This window comes from Cutaneotrichosporon oleaginosum (assembly GCF_008065305.1).
Source record: "Cutaneotrichosporon oleaginosum strain ATCC 20508 chromosome Unknown ATCC20508_contig02, whole genome shotgun sequence".
NCBI lineage: Eukaryota > Fungi > Basidiomycota > Tremellomycetes > Trichosporonales > Trichosporonaceae > Cutaneotrichosporon > Cutaneotrichosporon oleaginosum.
The window spans coordinates 3,308,960-3,326,504 of record NW_027072171.1 but is presented as its reverse complement, the minus strand read 5'-3'; the positions used below and the strand labels follow the sequence as shown (position 1 = coordinate 3,326,504).

Below are 17,545 nucleotides of genomic sequence, written 5' to 3'. Positions count from 1 at the left end.
GAATATTACGTGCTAAGCCATACTTGCAAACGAGTACCAGGCAAGATCTTGTAGCATGCTTACATATGCATTGGTGTACAACCTTACTCCAACCCTGCGGGTTACTCTGGATCCTGCTGCATCGCCGCCAACATCTGCTCCTGCAACGCCCTCATGCGCGCGCCCATCTCCTCCTCCAATGCTTGCATCTGCGCACGGATCTCGAGCAGAGCGTCCGGCGGCACAGAGCTCCTTGCCCGTGTCGCCTCGGGAGGCACTGAACTCCCTGGCTGCCGGCGATCGGGCGGGACTGATCCTCCGGGATGCCTATCAGGCGGCACCGAGCTTCCAGGCTGCCGATCAGGCGGCACCGAACTTCCCGGTTGCCGATCAGGCGGCACCGAGCTCCCGGGCTGCCGCGCCAAGTCTGGCTGTCGCGCCCCAGGTGGAGCACTGCCCGCATGGTGCGCATACGGATCCGCGGTCACGTAGCGTGCCTCCGGCAGCGCCGAGTTGGAGGCTGCAGGGGAAGAGGATACGAGCTTGCCATGGTCGCCCCCGTCGAGCCAGCCGCCGGCAGTGGACTGCCACTCGGGCGGCTCGTACACCCTCAAGCGCTTGGCCACAGGCGGTGAGTACGGCGACCAGCGTTTGCCCTCGCCGGTGGAACTCGACGACGGCGGCGGCCGCGGCTCGGGCTCAGGAGAGTCCTCGAGCACGAAAGTTGGTATTGGAGCGGGCGGCGGGTTCTCGAGCACCTGAATCTCCTCGTCGTCGTACGATGCGCGCCGCGCGACAGGCGCAACGCGCACCCAGTCGATCGCCAGCCCGTCGTCCCGCCACCGGTACCGCGTCGCCCTCTTGCCTTCTCGCTGCAGCTGTTTCCTCGCTGTGATTTGGAAGGCTTTGCGAGCGGCGACTTTCGATTCCAGCGGGTATCGCCAGCATTCCTTCGGAGTGTCTTTGATAAAGAAAGCGGCAACGCCGGACATGGCTGGTGGAGCGGGAGCGGCGGGGGCGACGGGAGCAGGCGGAGGAGAACTGACTCGGGGGAGGACCTCACGCTCCATCTTGATGTCCTCCTCCGAATCAATCTCGTCCTCCATAGGCTTCTCCTCTGGTACGGGCATCGCTACCGGGACTGGTGATGGCGGCCGCACAGACCACGAGGGTGCAGAGCGTGTAGGGGCCTGAACGGTCTGGGGAGCTGCAGGCGCGACGGGCTGACGAGGAGCCGGGACAGAAGGGAGCGATGGCGCCGGCGCTGCAGATGGCCGCGAAGCCGCAGGTGGTGAGCGTGGCAACTGTGGCTTTGCGGGTGGAGGAGGGCTTGGAGGCGGCGGCGGCGGCGGCGTGGGTCGCTTCGGCTGATTAGGCCTCGCGTTGTAGTTGCGAGGATTGAACCGTGGCTTCGGGGGTTCAGCTGGTGGCTCAGTGGAAATAAGTGGTTCTGCGAGCTGCTTCGCTGTCGCGGGTGCAGTATTTCGTGCTACTGTCACGGGGATAGCGTCTACTTTCCCGAGCGCGTGCTTAGGGCCAGTCGACCTCTCCCGTTCCGCTACACTGCGTAATGGGACTGCGCTCCCGGATGCAGAGACGGGTCGATCCCTCGTATCTGCGGTAGCACGGGTGTTAGACGAGGAGGCGACGGGTGGGGCGGGATTGCGAGTGCCAGTGCCAGCGTGAGGGGCATCCTGGCTAGCCATATGCGCGCCTGCTTGAGAGGCGGCGGGCGATGCCTCACGAGGATAAACATTAGGGCCTGTAGGCCGCTGTGGGAGGGACGCATGCGGTCGCGAAGGTCCGGGGGCATGGAGCGTGTCTCGTGAGGACGACGCCTGAGCATTCTCAAAGCCGGTTTGAGACGGCGCCATAGACCACTTGCCCTTGCGAGGTCCCAGTGGCTGAGCGTTGCCGCTTGACGGCGGCGGCGGTGGCTTAGACCAAGTCGTGTTCTGTATGTACTCAGAGTTCTGTCGCTGCTCGCGCGACATCTTGCGCGGACCCTTATCGATTGAACCGACCGTGGGTGGCAGACCATCGTCCACGAACCGCTTCCGAGGCCTTGGTGCTCCGCGATACCCTCCGCGCCCGCTGCCACTCCCGCGGCCGCCTCCCCCGCCTCGCCCCGTGCCACCTCGCCCGCTTGAGGGGCTGGTTCCTCCGCGTCCACCTCCGCGTCCACCTCCGCGACCGCCTCCTCGTGCCAAGCTCTCGGGGCGGTCAGTCCCACTACCTAATGGTGGAGGGCCGCCTCGCCCCCTTCCTGCACCACCTCGTGTTGGGGCGCCTCCACGGCCGCCCACCTCAGCGGACATGGGACCAACGTAGAGGAAACTGCGTAAGCTGGTTACACGGCGGAAGGATGATGTTGAGGTGTGAAGGAGATAGTGGCCAGGAGTGACAGGGGAGCGGACGATGGGGAACGAAATACGGAGGATGGGAGGTCGAGAAGGACAGAAAAGGTAGCGCGGGTCCGGAGAGATGTGACCTTGAGAGTAGTGTACATGTTGTGGATCAGGTTGATGCAAAGTGCGCCGAGATTGAGTGTAAGTGGGGGTGATGTATAATTAGATAATTGATTAGACTGTAGATCGGGTGGCGATTCGCTGAAACGTGCCAGTCCGATCACGGGTGTGGCGGTAGCGCGTTGTGATCAAGATTTGGATTTTGGAGACGAAGGTCGCGCGTTCGATTCTCGACGGGGTTAGGGATGAGGCGGGCGTCGGGGGTGGGAGTCGCCTCAGTGGAATGACGATAAAGGTCCCCAATTACTCTTTTGATGCAACGATTCGCGTTGCATTTGGTAATGTCCAAGCAGAAGGCATGAGGGGTAGCGGACCAGTCACTCATCGAACACGGGGCCTTGGTTACACTGTGGAGTGGTGGCTTGAACCGCCCTTTCCATCCAGTGTCTAGCCGGCGAGAGGGCCGTTCGGTGCCAAACATTAGATCACTCGAGCCCAACAACGATCGCGGTTGAGTCAAGGAACCGGAAGTAGGTACTCCGAGCAGTCCATGAGGTACTCCGAGCAGTTCATGGTTTCTTGGAATGTTTGTACAAGTGAAGAGATCAGCCAACTTCAGGGCGGCTTTTCTCTCCCCTTGCGCCGCCGGTGCGAGATGGTGCGGCCCCACGGCGTGCTTGGAGCTCCATGCAGTGCGAACGGGGGCACGCGACAGTGACAGTGCGTAAGTTCAGTCAGTAAAATCCAGTGGCGGCAGCCTCGCCAGAGCATGCATAAAAGCCGAGCGAGATATGTCGTCAGCCAGTTCGGAGCGACACTTGAGGGAGCACCGTTGCGTAGGCCATCACAGTGCTTGCAATAGAAGGCCATTGTGAAGAAGATGTCGGCTACAGAAGCTCCACGGAAGAAATTAGAGGAGATGAAGAATTGGTAGGCTACCCAAATCGTGTGTCGACAATCACCCACTCAAGACACATTGCGATTCACAAGACGGGACCTGACCGGAGGTTGGGCGGCGAAGACAACGTTCTAGAAGAACGTATTTTCGCGAGCCGCTCGCCGAGAGGCGAAGTAGTTCCAACCTGCAAACACGTCCTATGCCAATGCCTGCATTGTGTGTGAATGATGTCTATGCAATCTAATGATGAGGTCTATATATACAACTGGGGCTTATTCCTCGGCAGCGAGCTCGCGCACCTTGGTGGCGTTACCAGCGAGGGCGCGCTTGAACGCCTCAAGAGTGACGTGAGCAGCAGCGCCCGTGGATGTGCGGCGCTCGGCGCCGGTCTTCTCAGTGGGAATCCCTGGAGAAGATGGGCGCGAGGTGGCGGGTGACCCGACGACCGAGTCGTTGCCGGTGAGTTCGCCGGTGGGGGCCAAGGCGGCGGCCATGCGCTGGCGGTCGCCCGAGAAGGACTGGGCGCGGGACACGGCGGGGGTGACGAGCGGCGTCGAGTCGGGCGTTGGGCGGGGGTCGACGCGGCCGACAGGCTGCTCGATCACCATCTTGAACGTCTTGGTCTCGTCGTCCCACGCGACCTGGACCTTTGAGAGGTCCTCGACGAGGAAGTCGGGGCGCTCCTTCTCGAGCTCCTCGGCCGTGTGCGACGTGCAGGTTGCGAGGACGCGGCAGCCCGCAGCCTTGCCCGAGCGGATACCGGTTGGGGCGTCCTCGACGACGAGGGACTCGAAGGGCGAGGCGTTGCAACCCTTGGCGCCGAGAAGGTAGGGATCGGGGAAGGGCTTGCCGCGCTGCACCGAGTCGGCAGTGACGAAGATCTTGGGCGTCTCGAGGCCGGCGATGGGGATGGCCTGTCCGGCGTAGAAGTGGGTGGAGGAAGTGCAGATGGCCCACTTGAGCTCGCCGTCGCGCAGGTGCTTGTGCTCGCTCAGGTCGGCGAGGAGCTTCTGGACACCGGGAAGAACCTCGATGCCGCTCTTGCCAGTCTGGCGGCCGATCTCCTCGGCATTTTCGAGGATGGCGGTCTCGAAGCGGACGACCTCAGCCTCAATGTGCTCGTCGGTGACCTTGCACCACTTGCGAAGGACGTCGATGGTGCGCATACCGTGGGCCGAGCGGAGGATCTCCTCGAGGTCGAGGGGGTACTTCTCTGCGAAGAGCTCCCAGGCCTTGACAACGGCAGGCGACGAGTTGATCAGAGTGCCGTCCATGTCGAAGAGGACGGACTCGACGTTGATCTCAACGATGTGCGAGTCAACGGGAGTGTCGGCGCCAGAGCCGGCGAACGAGCCACGACGCGAGGGGGCGACCGAGGCGGGCGCCGAGTTGATGGGAGTCGGCATAGCCGACATCTGGAAGGCCTCCTTGGTAAAGACAGACATGGTTGGTGGGTGGGGTTGTGGTAAGGAGCGGTGGGGTAGATCTAGAGTAGTGTAAAGATTTGGTGTGACAACAGCTCAGCTGTGTTTTTTTGGAGTTGAAGAGGAGAGGGGGTGGCGAATGGAGATGATGGAGATAAGTTGGCCAACGAGGCTGGTGTTATATCTGCTGTTGATCCGGAAGTGCGGCACTCAGCTGCCGGGCAGACCTGCGCTCCAACTCGCAAGCTCCAAGCTCCCATGCCCCACCAAACATGCGAGGCGGAGGTCGGACCCCGAGATCGGGAGGTCCGGTGCAACTCCTCGGGTGACAGAAGAGGCGACTGCGTTGTACGCCCGCGGATCGTTGATCTCTTGGAGCTGATGGCTGATGTGTGAGAGGATGGAAAGATCGAGGGGGTATGACGAGTCCCCCGAAATGCCACGGACGAGTGCGGTCGACATGACCCCTGTTTCGGCCCGAGCAGTGGAGGGGAGGGGGGGACGGGGTACGTCCGACGGCATTAGCTGTGCACGTGAGAGCAGGCACGCCAAGGGGGAGATTGATGCGGTGATACCAGGTAAAAGGAAACGAGGCCTACCCTGGATGTGCTGATGCAAACGGTGGACTGCAATGAGGTGGTATGGTGGGCAGATAACTTGGCTTGGGTGGTGCGGGTGGAGCGATGTGGAGTTAGTGGAGTGGGTGGCTGATCAAGATGATCCGAGAGCAGGGAAGCTGCTGATGGGAGTGCCCGTCTACACGCCACTTTCGTCACAACGTGTCAATTGATCCCAGCTGATGGGATAATGCGTGGTTTATGGTGGAAACTACGGCGGATCTTGGGTTGCAACAGATTATCAGAGAATATAATTTTGATTGCGATTGAGACAGGCGAAATGGCCAAGGAGTGGCTAGAAATTCCACCAAAATGACGTAAATTCAACAGCCACGTCTCTCTGTGTCGGACAATCCCTGAACTGATAAGCCCGCTCGGATGCTGTTTGTGCACGTGTCTATTCGTCCAGAATTGTAATCACAGTCACCGGTGGCCGGTCGACGTCGCGTCCTACGTGCCGTACGTGTCGCTTGGCGCGTTTTACATTTCTGGTGCCTCGATCTTGCGCCGTATCACAGCGTTCCAGTGTCTTGAAGAGCTACGTGGAATATTTTGGGGGTTGCGACAAGTGGGAATCGCCATCACCAGATCCAGGGCAGACACATGTCTATCCCTGAATGTCACCTGCCGCCGGCAATCCTTGCGCGCATCACGTCGGCCGCATACATCATCTCATCTCAGCAGATCCTACCTCATCCTGCCTCATCGCCTCCAATCTCCACGGCGCACAGCAGAGGTCACCAGTTGCCTCGTCGACAACCCTTCCAAGAGCACGCTTAGCCTCGAGGATCGCGTTCGCCCGCGGCTCCTGCACCACTCCGATAGTCCATTGCATCTCCACCCTCTCTCCACTTCTCCACCTCTCCACCTCCTCCCCGCTCCGCCGCCGGACCTTGCCGCCACCCCTCCCGAAAGGCTGAGTGAGGGATGCGTCCACAATCGCTCGTATTCTGCCGCCCTCAATGGTGCGCAGTGTTTGATTCATAAGAACCGGGGCGCGCGCTGTCTCATCATCTCTGCCATCGCCACCACTCCCTCCACATAGATAAAAGACTGCCTCAGCGAGCGCAGCTATCCTCATTCCCCGCTCACTCCCCCCTCTACGCACATCCACACTTGCCACCCGAAAATAGCCCAGGCGGCAAATACACTCTTTACCACACACACACCACAAACACCACAAACCCAGCAATCATGTCTTCCGCCACCTCGCGTGTGTCGACCGCGCCCTCGTCGCCGGATCTCCACCCTGTTCTGGGCTTCTCCCAGCTCAATATGGCTTCGGGTGCTACCACCCCAGAGCGTCCCTCTTCGCCCATTAGCTTTCCGGCCTCCCCACTGCCCTCTGGCAAGCACAAGATCGCAGTCATTGGCTCGGGCTCGTGGGGTACGGCTCTCGCCAAGATTGCCGCTGAGAACGCTCTCCGCCACCCCTCGCGCTTCCACTCCGAGGTCCGCCTCTGGGTTCGCGAGAGGCAGGTCAACGGCAAGAAGCTCACCGACGTCATCAACAAGACGCACATGAACCAGCGCTATCTTCCGGATGTCCCTCTTCCTGAGAACCTTGTGGCGACTCCCAAGCTTACCGACGTCGTCAAGGACGCGACCGTCATCATCATGGTGACTCCTCACCAGTTCCTCCACACCGTCATCTCCGAGCTCCAGCGCGTTCCTGGCACCATCACTCCCGGGGCACGCTGCGTGTCGGCGATCAAGGGTGTTGAGGTTGAGGGCACCAACATCTCGACCTTCGCGTCCCTCATCGAGAAGGAGCTCGGGACCCCGTGCTCGGCTCTTTCGGGCGCTAACATTGCGCTCGAGGTTGCCCAGGGCCAGTTCTGCGAGACCACCATTGGCTGCCCCTCCGCGGAGGACGCCAAGATTTGGCACGCCGTCTTCGACGCTCCCTCCTTCCGCGTCAACACGGTCGAGGACGTCAACGGCGTCTCACTCTCCGGTGCGCTGAAGAACGTCGTCGCCCTCGCGGCCGGCATGGTCGACGGCCTCCGCCTCGGCGGCAACACCAAGGCTGCCATCCTCCGCATCGGTCTGCAGGAGATGACCAACTTTACGCTCGAGTTCTTCGACGGCGTGCAGCCTGGCACGTTCTCCAACGAGTCGGCGGGCATCGCCGACCTCATCACGACGTGCTACGGCGGCCGCAACCGCAAGTGTGCCGAGGAGTTCGTAAAGTCCGGCCACTCGTTTGAGGAGATTGAGCGCCGCCTGCTCAACGGGCAGAAGCTCCAGGGCACCGCCACCGCCGAGGAGGTTAACCGCTTCCTCACGGCGCGCGGGTGCGCCGACCGGTACCCGCTCTTTGAGAAGGTCTTCAAGATCTCGTTCGAGGGCCTGCCCCCCGCTGAGCTCGTCAAGGGGTTGTAAACCCCCTCGGCTCCTGTGTACATTTACGGCTCCATTTCTCGCATTTTCCCCGCACACACCACATTCAACGCATCGGGCGGCCACCCGCCCAACATTGTAGCTCTAGTATAGCGGTGCCGGACACCAATGCATAGAGGATAGACGGAACTGAGCTGGGCTGCGGGTGATCTGGAAGACTAATGTGCGGCCGTCTTAGGCGCTGCAACTGCGCCGGGAAAGTCTGGAATGCCACAGCCATTCCAACATTGGAACAAGACACAGCCCCATACGTGCCAATTGTGCCAACATGACTGCACCGGGAACACTGTCCGTCTCCATCGGACAGCCTGCGCACGCAAACACCAGTTGTATATTCCGGTGACATGCCTCTGCGGCGTCACCGCAATCGACGGCTTATCACCCCTGAGCAGGGCCATCAAACGGAGGGGTGCGGCGACAGGGCAGTAAGGGGCAGCAGGGGAAGATTGGCGGATGTGTCGTCCTATCGCACTTGGTGTACCCGAACCGGGCCGGAGATACCGACGGACTGCGGCGGTGAGATAGCGGTGGGGCATGAGCGATGCGCACTGTAGGCTAGGCGTTGGAGGTGGGCAGTTCTCAGCCGATGGCTGGAGGGTACGCCGATGATGAGTCCGACGAGCGCTTCATGTCAGTATCTTGGAGCACACGTCATGATTGAGATCAGATGAGATCAGACCTCTGCTACACATCAGCGATGACGGGTTGGCGGAGGTTACACTACAAGAGGAGTGGGCTGACGGGGCATGGCGATCCGGCGCCTTCACCCCGCCGCAGCCCGCAACCGGGGGAGTGGAGCCCGCCGGCAGGTTAGGCCCTGCGCACCCCGATTAAGTGTCCGCGGGCTAGGACGGACAGGACTCGCCAAGGCTCAGCTAGCCCTTGGACTTGCCCACTCTCCAAGCAGCAGGGACGGAGGTGGGAGCCGGGGGTGTGGGGTGGGGCGGAGTGGGCGATCAGGAGATCCGTGACGTGGTCCGTGGGGGCGCCAGGTGGGTCGACCGGGGTGGTGGGAGTCGCTGTCTACGGAGTCTCCCCTTGATTTCCGGAGTGTTGCTGCCGCATGCCGCAGCGCCGCAGAATGCCACAGCAACAGCGATGCGAAGCCCATGGCGGTCCCAAAATCGTGAGAGGGACACGAGTGTGGAACATTACTGACCCTGAGAAGAGATATTTTCAAGACGCTTTAGCTCAGTGGGAGAGCGAGCGAGTGAAGCTCTTGCAGCCCAATTCGTTCGGTCGTGTGTTCAATCCACACAAGCGTCATGGCGTGTGCCAACATATCTCTTTTTGCCCTTTCTCTCATCTCAAGCGATATCATCAACGCCGCCTGTTGCTCCGTCCACCCATCCCTTTTTTTCTGTTTGCTCACGCCTGATCGTCTGTCGTCCGAGTGGAGGAAAGTAAACACCATCGAAAACCAGGGAGTGTATGGCCATCCTCTTCCCCTGCCTTTGGCTTTTGGCGCCGAAGATCAGAAGCATGGCGACCGCCACCCGCCACCCGCCACAGTGCCTACTGACACAGACATACACAGATCCGCACAGTCCACAACGCCACTCCGCCTCGCACACAACATTCCTATTGTGCCTTTGCTGCTCTTACCATGCAGCCTTTATTCCCCATGATCCCCATGACTGACGGCCACTCACCACGCACTCACTCGTTTGTCTAACCATCTTGACTCCCCACCGCCTCCATGCGCATCTTCGCCTCCCTCGCGTTCGCCGTCACCCTGGCGCTCACGCTCGCCGTCGCCGCGCCGCCGCAGCCGCCGCAGGCGCCGATGCGCGCGTCCGAGCAGTTCGGGCTCGACCTCGTCGACCATGCGTCCTGTACGTCCCCGTCTCGTGCGCTGACCCAGCCTGTCTCCGCTCGTGCCACGGCGCCGCGACGCAAGTCCTCATCCTCAAGAACCTCGGCATCAACAGCGCCGTCTTCATCACGCGCAACTGCCAAGAGAAGGTGTGTCGGACAACGGGCTGAGCTCACCCAGCGCTGGGCCGAGCTCATCGGCGCGTGCCTGCCCATGGTGTGCAAGTCTGCGCCCGACGTCGCGTACGCCGTCGAGTACGCGCACGCGTGGTGTGCGCGCGCCGGTGTGCGCAACGTCTCCATCACCCTGCCCGAGTGGTACATGGACTCCCCGGGCGGCGAGTACTACCGGTGCGTGAACGATCGGGTGCGCTGACGGCAGCAACACGCTCTCTGGCGCGGGGCGTCTCCGTCCCAGCCCTCTCCTCGGGCTCGGCGTCGGGCTCGGCGTCGTGCTCCTCGCCGTGCCCGCCCTTTCTATGTAATGCATGCTACCGCCTACTGTCTACCGTTCTGCCCGCGCGGCCTTGCACGTGCTGTCGTGGTGCACATACCATGAGCCGTCGTCGCGCCGACGCTTGCGCAGATGGCACCCGGCGGGCGCGCAGTCGCCCGCCTCAGCGTCCGCGCCGCCCACGTCCCAAGCGTACGCGCCGCGGCCGCGCACGCGGTCCTCAACGAGCGCGCCGTTATGGTTCGAGATGAAGGGCACGTGGGCACGCAGCGCATCGAGGATGTCGACGGCCATGGCGTTGCACTGGTCCACGCAGATCCAGGTGATGGGGGTGCGTGGCCGGGCCGGCTCGGGCTGGGCCTGGGGCTCGGGCTTGGGCTGTGGAGCTCTGCGCTTTGGCGCAAAGGCCGACTTGGGGCGCGCAGCGGGCCGCGCTGGCGCAGGCTCGATGCCGAGCCGGGAGAAGACCAGCCGCCGGAGCGGGCCGGCGGAGAGGCTGTCGTGTCCCGCGAGACTTAGGGCCATGAGGGTGGGCAGGAGGCCGGTCACGAGCGCTTCGAGGAGCGTGTTGTCGACGCCGCAGAAGGAGAGGTTGAGGAAGCGGAGCGCCGTAAAGTCGGGGAGGAGGGCGAGGAGCGCGGCCTGGTCGAGCGCGCAGCGCCCGATGTCGAGCGTCGTGAGTGTGCGCGGGAGGCTGCGGAGGACGTCGAGCACAGGCAACGGGGGGCCGGGGGCCGAGCGTGCGTGCCAGTTCCATGCGGAGTACGAGGCGAGGTTGGGCGTGAGGAGCGTCTCGCCCGGCTGATGCAAGGCGAGGCGGTCGCACACGTCCAAGTGTGTGAGGTGCTCGAGCGTGAGGGGGTCCGGGTCGTCTGCGTCTGCGTCGGCGGGGGTGCACTGGGTCGTGCAGCGCACTTCGAGGTGTTCGAGGCGCGGCGCGGCGGCCGCGAGCGCAAGCACCCACGGCTGTTGCGCGGTCAGCGTCCCCTGCCCGATTACGAGGTGGCGGAGGGACGCGAGGTGCGCCGGCGCGAGCGGGAACGGCGGGCCGATGCCGAACGGGTGTGCAGTCAGCGCGCCGGGGTGTGGACCCGTCATCTCGACGCGCTCGAGCGTCCCGCAGTCGGGATGGAGGAGGGTAAACATCGACAGACGCGCCGCCATCGTGTGCGCGCGCACACGCAGCTCACGGAGGGCGCGGCACTGCCCGCGCCACGCGGCAGCGTACTTGCCCGCGGCGGGGTCGGAGAGGTCGGCGAACGTGATGCTCTCGACGTGCGCGAGCGCGGGCGCCAGCTCGGCCGCGACGGCGGCCGCGTCCGCGTCCGGCACGGCGCGCGTGATTTCCACGCGGCGCAGCCGGCCGCCCGCGCGCTGCATCCACAGCGCGGCTTTCGCGGCGGGGCGGCGCCGCGCGAGGCGCAAGTCGCGCCACAGCGAGGTGTGCGCCAGCATCGCGGCGCGCCAGTCGCGACACACGCCTGCGAGGCGGAGGGGCGCGTCGGCGCCGCCGGAGCGCGCGACGAGATACAAAATGTCGGGGGAGAGGAGGTGGGTGAAGCACATGGCGGCTTTGCGGGCGGCCGCGGCTTGGACGGCGCACGCGTCGCGCCGTGCAGCAACGAGCGCGCGTTTGCGGCGCACCGCCGCGCGCAAGTCCTGCAGCGGCGGGCGCGCGTCCGGCGCCGCGAGCGCCAGGCCGCGCGTAATGCTCCGCTCGGCGGCGTCCAGCAGGTCCAGGTCCAGCAGGATGCTCGCGACGCGATACCATGGCTGAGGTTAGTGGTCACTTGGCGCGAGACTCACGCGCGCGCTCTTGTCGCCGTACTTTTTGCAGAGGGAGGAGGAGAGTTCGAACGCCGAGTTCCGCCATGCGCCGCCCATCTTGTTCATCGCGGCCGCTTTCGCGTCCTGCACCTTCCAGCTGCGGTCGCCGAGGGCTATGGCCTGGCGTCAATGCCGTGGTGTCACGGAGACGCACCCGGTCGAACGCGCTCAGCGCTTCTTCATACGCTTTGCGCCCGTATGCTTCCATGCCGGCGCGGTAGAGGCGCTGGGCCTGCGGCGCGTCGCCGGATGCCATTGTGTTGGGGGAGGGTGTTGTTGTGACATCGAGGTGATTTCAACGCGGTGGAGGTGAAGTGCATGCACGTGCGGCTCACGTGTCCGGCCGACGGGATGCCGGCGGTGATGACGCGTGAGTCATCTGCCCACCTCCACCTTCCTTCTTCTCGCTACTTCTCATCCTCTCCACTCCATCTCTCAATGTCGCCGTCGACCACGCCCCCTGCAGCCGCCGCCCCAGCATCCGCCGCTGCCCCCGCGGCCAACGCCGACGCCAACGGCGCGTCCGGCCCCCACCCCGCCCTCCCCCCCGAAGCCCTCGACCTCGCCGCCAAGCTCTTTGACCTCGCGCGCGCCGGCGACGCCTCCCTCCTGCCCTACGTCGACGCGGGCATCCCCGCAAACCTGACGAACAGCGCGGGCGACACACTCCTCATGCTCGCCGCATACCACGGGCACGTGGAGCTCGTGCGCGGCCTCCTCGCGCGCGGCGCGGACCCCGACGCCGTGAACGGCAAGGGGCAGGCGCCGATCGCGGGCGCCGTGTTCAAGGGCCACGAGGGGGTGGTGCGTGCGCTCTTTGACGCCGGCGCGGACGTCACGGCCGGACATCCGAATGCGCGCGATTGCGCGGTCATGTTCAGGAGGGAGGATTATGTGCAGCTCTTCGCGTCGCGGTCGTGATTGTAGGTGGAAGGATGGAGAGGGCTGATGGCAGAGAGTACAAGTCGGAGAATGGATCAGTAGGACTTTAGGTGGATGGATGCCACAACGAGTGGCGCTTGTGTCACATGGGACGGAGGAGCAGATGCACATGCACAACTCGACCATAGTACTCGCAGAACTTTCGCTGTCGTCAGGAGTTTCCGTCTCCGTCACATTGTGCGCCGACTGACGGTTATCTTGCCCGCCGCTGCCTATCCACGCACCAGCGCCAAGGCACCGGCACCCAACCTTATCAGCACCAACCCCCGATTCTAACAATGGCCAGACCTCGCGCCGTCAGGCCGTCAGGCACCTCCGTCGTCTAGCACACTCGCAGACATCGACGCGGACGTGTATCGGTGCATATGCAGTGTATTGACAGGGTACAGGGCGCCGCGAGGGCGTGTGAATGTGAAGCGCCAGACGGCGAAATAGTGGATGGAGCATGTGGATGGGAGCTGGGAGGGAGTTTGAGGCAGAATGCGCGGTGAGAAATTAACCGGTATGCACACGAGGGAATCCATGGGGGGGGCTGCGCGGCAGCGACCGGGGTATCGTTACGTCTACTTGTCGTTCTTGAGCGACTCGGCGACGCCCTGCGCCCATGTCTGCAGGGCTGCTTGGGTGACTGTCAACGAAGTGATCCACTCGGACTGAAGAAGCTCCTGTGGGCTCTTGCGGGCGGCCGGGTCCTTGTCGAGACACCAGTCAACAAACTGAACAGCGCTCTCCGCAAAGGTCTGATTTCCGCGCCCAATCAGGCGTGGCGCAGGCTCGTTAACAATGTGCTGAAGCAAGTCAAGGATCGACATTGTCATGCCTCCGCCGCCAAGAGATACGCCACGCTTCCTGTGGCGTCTGGGCGAGAGGTTTGGTCTGCGCGACGAGACCGGTAGCGTCGCCTCTGGGTCGAAGCGCTCCTCAACGGGCGTGGCCTGGTCATCCTCTTCGTCGCCCGACTGGGGGGGATCAGCGAACGGGAAGCGGCCTTGCGCCAGCTCGACAAGCGAAATGCCCAACGACCATACGTCAGACTTGATCGTGTACGGCGCACCCTTGATGCGTTCCGGCTGCTGTCAGCTGGTTCAACCCGCGTAATGTTTGAGTACTCACGCTCATGTAGGTGCTGGTGCCCACAAATGTGTTGGCGATAGAATTGATGAGCTCGCCAGACACACCAAAGTCACAGATCTTGATTTCACCTTTCGAGTTGAGAAGGATGTTGGATGGCTTGATGTCTGATGTGATGTCAGCGCTGGCAACGTGTGCGCCTCCTTGTCAGTGGCCTCGCGCCCTACTCACCACGGTGAATGATGCGATGCACATCGTAAAGATACACAAGACCTCTCAAGACGGACTCGGCGACCTTGCCAACAATTTCGAGAGCGATGGCACCGGTGTGACGGTAGATGTAGTCGAGAGATCTGGAATCAGCTTCACTCTCCATGGCCTACCAATCGCACTCACCCTACATCCATAAATTCCATGACCAGGCCGACATGCACATCGACGGGGAAGCATCCGTAATAGCTGACAATGTATGGCGACGCGCAATCGTTCATGATGTGTAGTTCGCGGACGATCTGCTTGCGCACTGTGGGCTTGGCGTCGACGAGGATGAGCTGCGAGGTGTCAGCGCTGGGTCGATGTTCGAGTTGGGCGAAACGTGGCAGCTCAAACGCGCTGCCTAACCCATCATTGCTTACCTTCTTGGCCATGACGCAGTTTCGCTTCTTGTTCCACACCTTGGTCACAGTACCACCATTGCCTGCGCCCAGGTCGGCCAGTACAGTGAGGTCCTCTTCCTTGACGAGGTTGTCGTCATCTTCCTTCCTCTTACTTCGCTTGCGCTCGCCATTCGAGTGGTGATGCTTCTTCCTACCAGAGCTGGACGTTGACGCGTGAAGTGACGCCGAGGAGGTTGTCTGCAGTTCAGGGGCAGTGTGCTGGCGGCGTGGAGGTCTGGGAGGGGTGGGAGTGTCGACGGAGGCGGATTCGGCGGTGGCGAGCGGAGAGAGGGAAGTGGGAGAGTCTGGCCCCGAATTGTAGGATGAGCAGCTGGAGCGCGAGGAAAGCTGAAGACGGGCGATCTCGTCACGGAGACGGTCGGCCTCGGGGACCCAAGACACGGAAGCACCGTCTTTGGCGGCCGAGTCCGGACCCGAGACAACAGTGGAGACGGTGCGGGAAGGTTTGGGGATGGACTTTGAAATGTCTAGGCCGATGGGTTTCTTGCGGGAGATGGACTTTATGGCGCCAAAGGGGGAGGCGGGACTTGACGAGGCGCGTGCCGTCGGCGGGGCGCTGAGAGGGCTGGGGGCACCCGGACTGGGGTTGAGAGGGTTGAGGGTGGGGCGCGGACGCGCGGCGGCGAAAGGATGGTCGGACATGTTTACCGCGGGAGAGGTGTAGAGGGGTGAGGGGGGAGGAAGAGGGGGAAGAGGGGGGAGAGGAGACGCGTTGCTGGAGGATTGCGTCAATGGTAGGGGGTGAGAGGGGGAGGGGGACGGGGGGACGGAGGGGGGAGGGGGTAAGTGGGATGCGCGAGGAGGAGGAGGTGAAGAGGGGAGGATTGGAAAGAGATGAGATGGAGAGGAGAGCGAGAGAGACAGAGAGAGGGAGGGAGATGACGAGGAGAGGAGGATGGATGAAGAGAGGGATGACGAGGATGGGGGGAGGGAAGGGATGCGAGATGGTGCCGAGGCAAGGTTGCTAATTCTATCTAGTTAATGAGGTAATGCTGGTAATTGCATTATAAGACCGAGTATGGAAGGGCCGGAATGCATTTCTCTTGCTGCACTCGTATTGTATTGTCCTCTCCACTCTCGGCTTGGCACTTCTTGGACCACTGTCCTCGCTCGGCTCCGCAACCCGCAAGGCCCCAGACTACAAGCCTGGCAGCTGGTAGCCGGCAGTCACCTCTGCTGTTCCTTGCAGCATGCACCGAGCACCTGTGCATCTCACGCAAGGTTTTTTGTGCCGTAGCCAGTTGTCCGTTTCTGCCGTGCTGGTCGCCTGTTGCCCGTGTCCGTGGCGTTGCGGTCGGTGGCGCGTGGCGTTCCGCGTGTGGCGTTAGGACTCGGTTTACTCGGCGGCGTGCGGGACGTGTGTAGCGCGTTTGCATGCAGGAGGAGCGGCGGGCTATCTCGGCGCGGGAGGCGGCGAGGCGCGTGCGTGGGTATCACCCAGAGGTCTCCACCAGAACAGGCGGCGGGACAGCGGCACGCGATGGCCTCGTGTGCTCGTGTGCCTCCCCGCCCGCAGTCGCCGCAGCAGCCCCCGCAGGCGCCCTAGTCCGCGCGTAGTCCGGACAGTCCGGGCAATCTGGCTCACCTGGTCCCTTTGCTGGCCCCGTCGTGCTCCGGCGCTCGGCCTGTGATGAGCTTATTAGGCCCTCTTGGGTGGGATTAGAGTCGCCATTTCGGCAAGGCTCCGGCATACACAGGCATTAAAAGTTGCGCTAAAATTCTAATACCCTAACATCCTGGGTGGCCTGGGCGCATTTGACGCGCTCGCCTGGGACCCAAAGAGGACGCGTCGAGGGGGATCAGGCCGATGATAGCGTGTCACTCCCGTGGATCTCGCGTGTGAGACAGCGGCCATGACCGCTTGTGCCACTTGTGCCGCTTGCATGCTGCATGTGCTTTATGAGCTACAGTATGCAAGGATGCATGGAGAAAAGAGAGTGGCTGGAGTGGGGGATGTCATGTTTCGGTTGCATGTTTCAAGAGGTCAAGAGGTCAAGAGCTGCAGAGGCGAGATGATTGCAAGACCAGAACCAGGGAGTTGGGAGCAAGGAGCTTCCCGTGTCGTCTGCGAGTCCTGAACACTGGTCGAGGCCATGTGCATGCAGCATGTGCCAGTGACGAGGATGACGAGAGAGGGAGAGTACAGTAGTGAGGGAGAGTAGAGCGGAGGATTGCGCGGAAGCAGGGGTCGTGAGGAGAAGAGTGCGTATGAGAGGCCAGAGCAACGTCGCGAGGCCGCCAGGCCGGCGATCCGGCGAGAGATGACCCCTCGGCTGCTGCCCAACATGGTGCGTTCGCTGTGTATGCTAGCTCATGGATGCATGGATGCATGGATGCATGCAGATGCTGAGAAACTGCTACTGTTGCGCATGCATGCAGAAAGAGAGAAAGAGATAGGACGAGAAAGTGATCATTACTGTACATGTAGAGCAGGACTGCTGTTCCATGTCGCGTCGCGCGTTGCTTGCTCACCGCTCACCACGATCACCACAGGACAGCGTCCTCATCTCCACTTTGCATTCCTCCTCCTCCTCATCTCCCCTCCCTCCATCGATCCATCCGTCCTCGTTCTGTTTCACTCTTCCACCCTCATCATCATCATCATCATCATCATCATCATCATCATCATCATTACCCATCCCCCCCCCCCCCCCCCCCCCCAGTCCTTCCAACCTTTGCCTTTCTTCAGCCGAGTTGCCTGTAAGGCACTGGGTGCCCTGTAACTCAACTAGACCGTCGCCAAACAAACTCTACCACCCAACCACATCAGCTGACCAGGTTACTCTCCTTGTTCTCCTTCTCCTCCTTCTCCTCCTCTCTCTCAAGATCCGGCACCCGCCTCGCCTCACCTCGCCCTCACTCGCGCTCGCGCTCGCGCCTCGCTTCTCCCCACCCCCCTCCCCTCGCCTCCCCTCCCACTACCAACTACACTTGCTCCGCTGGCTTATCTACCCCCCGACGTCCCCATCA

At 62.3% G+C, this 17,545-nt stretch overlaps 7 protein-coding genes across 7 annotated transcripts; 3 read left to right on the top strand and 4 right to left on the bottom strand.

The window, feature by feature from the left end:
- Positions 1-101: 101 nt before the first annotated feature.
- COLE_03004 (uncharacterized protein) lies at positions 102-2,297 on the bottom strand (the record flags this gene model as incomplete). The annotated part of the gene is made up of 1 exon (XM_018427366.2): positions 102-2,297. The coding sequence occupies one exon, from the start codon at positions 2,295-2,297 to the stop codon at positions 102-104; it is 2,196 nt and encodes a 731-aa protein (XP_018279381.1).
- A 1,320-nt stretch (positions 2,298-3,617) lies between these two features.
- Positions 3,618-4,790, bottom strand: COLE_03003 (uncharacterized protein; the record flags this gene model as incomplete). The annotated part of the gene is made up of 1 exon (XM_018425332.1): positions 3,618-4,790. One exon carries the CDS (start codon positions 4,788-4,790, stop codon positions 3,618-3,620), a length of 1,173 nt encoding a protein of 390 aa, XP_018279380.1.
- Positions 4,791-6,580: 1,790 nt separating this feature from the next.
- On the top strand, positions 6,581-7,771 carry COLE_03002 (uncharacterized protein; the record flags this gene model as incomplete). The annotated part of the gene is made up of 1 exon (XM_018427365.2): positions 6,581-7,771. The coding sequence occupies one exon, from the start codon at positions 6,581-6,583 to the stop codon at positions 7,769-7,771; it is 1,191 nt and encodes a 396-aa protein (XP_018279379.1).
- A 1,717-nt stretch (positions 7,772-9,488) lies between these two features.
- COLE_03001 (uncharacterized protein) lies at positions 9,489-9,980 on the top strand (the record flags this gene model as incomplete). Its single annotated transcript, XM_065626256.1, has 3 exons — positions 9,489-9,624; positions 9,657-9,754; positions 9,786-9,980. 3 exons carry the CDS (start codon positions 9,489-9,491, stop codon positions 9,978-9,980), a joined length of 429 nt encoding a protein of 142 aa, XP_065482525.1.
- Positions 9,981-10,109: 129 nt separating this feature from the next.
- Positions 10,110-12,141, bottom strand: COLE_03000 (uncharacterized protein; the record flags this gene model as incomplete). Its single annotated transcript, XM_018426620.2, has 3 exons — positions 10,110-11,831; positions 11,865-12,005; positions 12,040-12,141. The coding sequence occupies 3 exons, from the start codon at positions 12,139-12,141 to the stop codon at positions 10,110-10,112; spliced, it is 1,965 nt and encodes a 654-aa protein (XP_018279377.1).
- A 182-nt stretch (positions 12,142-12,323) lies between these two features.
- Positions 12,324-12,806, top strand: COLE_02999 (uncharacterized protein; the record flags this gene model as incomplete). Its single annotated transcript, XM_018422954.2, has 1 exon — positions 12,324-12,806. One exon carries the CDS (start codon positions 12,324-12,326, stop codon positions 12,804-12,806), a length of 483 nt encoding a protein of 160 aa, XP_018279376.1.
- Positions 12,807-13,390: 584 nt separating this feature from the next.
- Positions 13,391-15,217, bottom strand: COLE_02998 (uncharacterized protein; the record flags this gene model as incomplete). The annotated part of the gene is made up of 5 exons (XM_018422953.2): positions 13,391-13,897; positions 13,941-14,065; positions 14,130-14,251; positions 14,295-14,449; positions 14,534-15,217. 5 exons carry the CDS (start codon positions 15,215-15,217, stop codon positions 13,391-13,393), a joined length of 1,593 nt encoding a protein of 530 aa, XP_018279375.1.
- Positions 15,218-17,545: the final 2,328 nt, after the last annotated feature.